This window comes from Triticum aestivum, chromosome 4D (assembly GCF_018294505.1).
Source record: "Triticum aestivum cultivar Chinese Spring chromosome 4D, IWGSC CS RefSeq v2.1, whole genome shotgun sequence".
Taxonomy (NCBI): domain Eukaryota; kingdom Viridiplantae; phylum Streptophyta; class Magnoliopsida; order Poales; family Poaceae; genus Triticum; species Triticum aestivum.
The window spans coordinates 364,815,314-364,818,279 of NC_057805.1; the positions used below are offsets into that span (position 1 = coordinate 364,815,314).

Here is a 2,966-nt window from a genome sequence, read left to right on the forward strand (position 1 = left end):
GGTTTAGCTTTGATAGCAGGCGTAATCAATAAATCATCATGTAATGTATATAAGGCGTTTTAGAGACTTGATGAAGGTCGTATCTACGATCCACGAAATATCTAATCTCCAAAGGTACGCGAATCAGACTGAAGCGGGCGACGACATCCTCACAATTCTGCCCCCAATCCACACATTCGCCTCCAGCCCTCTCTCGAGCCACACAAACCGCAGCCCGGAACCAATGGAACAAAACAAGAAGCCGGCACCACCACCACGGTGCGCGCCAAGACAAGGCAGGGGAGAGAAATTCGTCAATCCGCAGCACCAAAGCAATGGCCGCCGCGACCACCACCGCCTCCCGCCCTCTTCTGCTCTCCCGCCAGCAGGCGGCGGCTAGCTCCCTCCAATGCCGCCTCCCGAGGAGGCCCGGAAGCAGCCTCTTTGCCGGCCAGGGCCAGGCGTCGACTCCGAATGTGCGGTGCATGGCGGTCGTGGACACGCCCTCGGCGCCGGCGGTGGCGCCGGCTAGGAAGAGGAGCAGCTACGACATGATCACGCTGACGACGTGGCTGCTGAAGCAGGAGCAGGAGGGGGTCATCGACAACGAGATGACCATCGTGCTGTCCAGCATATCCACGGCGTGCAAGCAGATCGCCTCGTTGGTGCAGCGCGCGCCCATCTCCAACCTCACCGGCGTCCAGGGCGCCACCAACGTGCAGGGCGAGGACCAGAAGAAGCTGGACGTCATCTCCAACGAGGTAAGTACTGTCTAGGAGTAAGCAAATTAACTAGACGAACGTCAAACAGCAATTACTAACTGAGAACGATGTACTGTACGCGCGCGCGCGCAGGTGTTCTCGAACTGCCTGAGGTGGAGTGGTCGCACCGGCGTGATCGCATCGGAGGAGGAGGACGTGCCGGTGGCCGTGGAGGAGAGCTACTCGGGCAACTACATCGTGGTGTTCGACCCGCTCGACGGCTCCTCCAACATCGACGCCGCCGTCTCCACCGGCTCCATCTTCGGCATCTACAGCCCATCCGACGAGTGCCACATTGGCGACGACGCAACCGTATGTAATCAAGACCTGAATTTCCCCTTCTCCTTCAGCACGGCTCACTCGTGCGCTAACAGAAATTTGCTCGCCTGGAGCGTGCAGCTTGACGAAGTGACGCAGATGTGCATAGTGAACGTGTGCCAGCCAGGGAGCAACCTGCTCGCCGCCGGCTACTGCATGTACTCCAGCTCGGTCATCTTCGTGCTCACCATCGGCACCGGGGTGTACGTGTTCACGCTGGACCCGATGTACGGCGAATTCGTGCTGACGCAGGAGAAGGTGCAGATCCCAAAGTCGGGCAAGATCTACTCCTTCAACGAGGGCAACTACGCGCTTTGGGACGACAAGCTCAAGAAGTACATGGACAGCCTCAAGGAGCCCGGCACCTCCGGCAAGCCCTACTCCGCACGCTACATCGGCAGCCTCGTCGGCGACTTCCACCGCACCATGCTCTACGGCGGCATCTACGGGTACCCCAGCGACCAGAAGAGCAAGAACGGCAAGCTGCGGCTGCTCTACGAGTGCGCGCCCATGAGCTTCATCGCCGAGCAGGCCGGCGGCAAAGGCTCCGACGGCCACCAGAGGGTACTCGACATCATGCCCACAGAGGTACGATTTTCTTTGCAATCACCAGTGCACTTCAAACGCGCGGTTGAATTGGAGATCTTAATCCGTTGTTGTGGATGCGTTTTGTGCAGGTCCATCAGAGAGTGCCTCTGTACGTCGGGAGCGTGGAGGAAGTGGAGAAGGTGGAGAAATTCTTGTCTTCAGAGTAGAACAAGAACGAGGGATACACATGCTGTTTCTTCCAAGAAATTATTGTAACTAATATATAATAATGTAGCCCTTTTCTTGTAATGCGGAAAATATATTTGAAGAATTCCAATTGGATTGTGAGGTCAAGGCGTGTCAATTCTTTGCTGTCTCCTACAAATGGCAAGAAGGTTATAATGGTGTCGATCCCAAACATCTGAATAGACCATGAAAAACCAACCTGAAGTAGAAAGTAGCATACGCAAGGGTGGGCAAATACCAAATCGGATCAGAAGTGAAGTGTTTTGCTATACAAGTCTTAACTGCTGTTTGAGTCGCAAACTTGATAAAATGCCACCTATTTGGGTTTGGCCTCCACTTATCAGTGATACATGACAGTATCATTCTATCACATTTCACTGCCTAGCTAGTTGTAACATTGTGACAATTTTGGCACGCCAACATTGGCAACTTCAAGACTTCAATTTAGACAATTTTTAGGAGCTCTCTACTACACCCAAAATTAATATGAGCCGTCCATTTTCATTGATGCAATGACCAGTAAACAATTTGGTACTCCAAAACCAAGCCCGGAAGGAATTCCGACCTAAGGGGCACAATGGTAATCACATCGATCCTGTTATTGTTACCTATGGGCCTATCTTGGTATTTTAGTTGCCCCTCAATTATGTGTGCTCCTAACATAATCATCACTTGATTGAACCCTAATTAATTCCATAACCTATGATCATCTCTCCTGGCTTCGATAGCCTTGTGAAAGCATGACTCTTCAATCCCTACAAAGTCACAAAACTGGACATTGCACCGTCGTCTGATTGAGGATCTCTGACAAGAGCATGCGCTTGCCTTGCCCTCAATGGCTCGTCCTCGGTAGCGACGATAGGGGCAGCGGGCGGCGATGGTGCTCACATCCGGTAGACAAAGGACAACAACAGCAAGCGCAGACTCAACGGCTTGACGGCCTACCATGAGTACTTTTTCTTATAGTCTTGTCAATTTCTGGTTTTCCTAAACTGTCGATTCATAATAGAGGATAATCATTATTATACTTAATTTTCTAATTGGTCCATTGTAGCATTCTTTCTTGCAATATAGCACCACAAACAATAATTTATAGTTTCCTTGTTATTATGGCAATGTAAACTTTTACTTTTT

General features: G+C 51.5%; 1 protein-coding gene across 1 annotated transcript; it reads left to right on the forward strand.

The window, feature by feature from the left end:
- The first annotated feature begins 228 nt into the window (after nucleotides 1-228).
- LOC123097948 (fructose-1,6-bisphosphatase, chloroplastic-like) lies at nucleotides 229-1,940 on the forward strand. The gene is made up of 4 exons (XM_044519805.1): nucleotides 229-740; nucleotides 834-1,052; nucleotides 1,140-1,646; nucleotides 1,736-1,940. The coding sequence occupies exons 1-4, from the start codon at nucleotides 315-317 to the stop codon at nucleotides 1,811-1,813; spliced, it is 1,230 nt and encodes a 409-aa protein (XP_044375740.1). The 5' UTR covers nucleotides 229-314; the 3' UTR covers nucleotides 1,814-1,940.
- The last annotated feature ends 1,026 nt before the right edge of the window (nucleotides 1,941-2,966 follow it).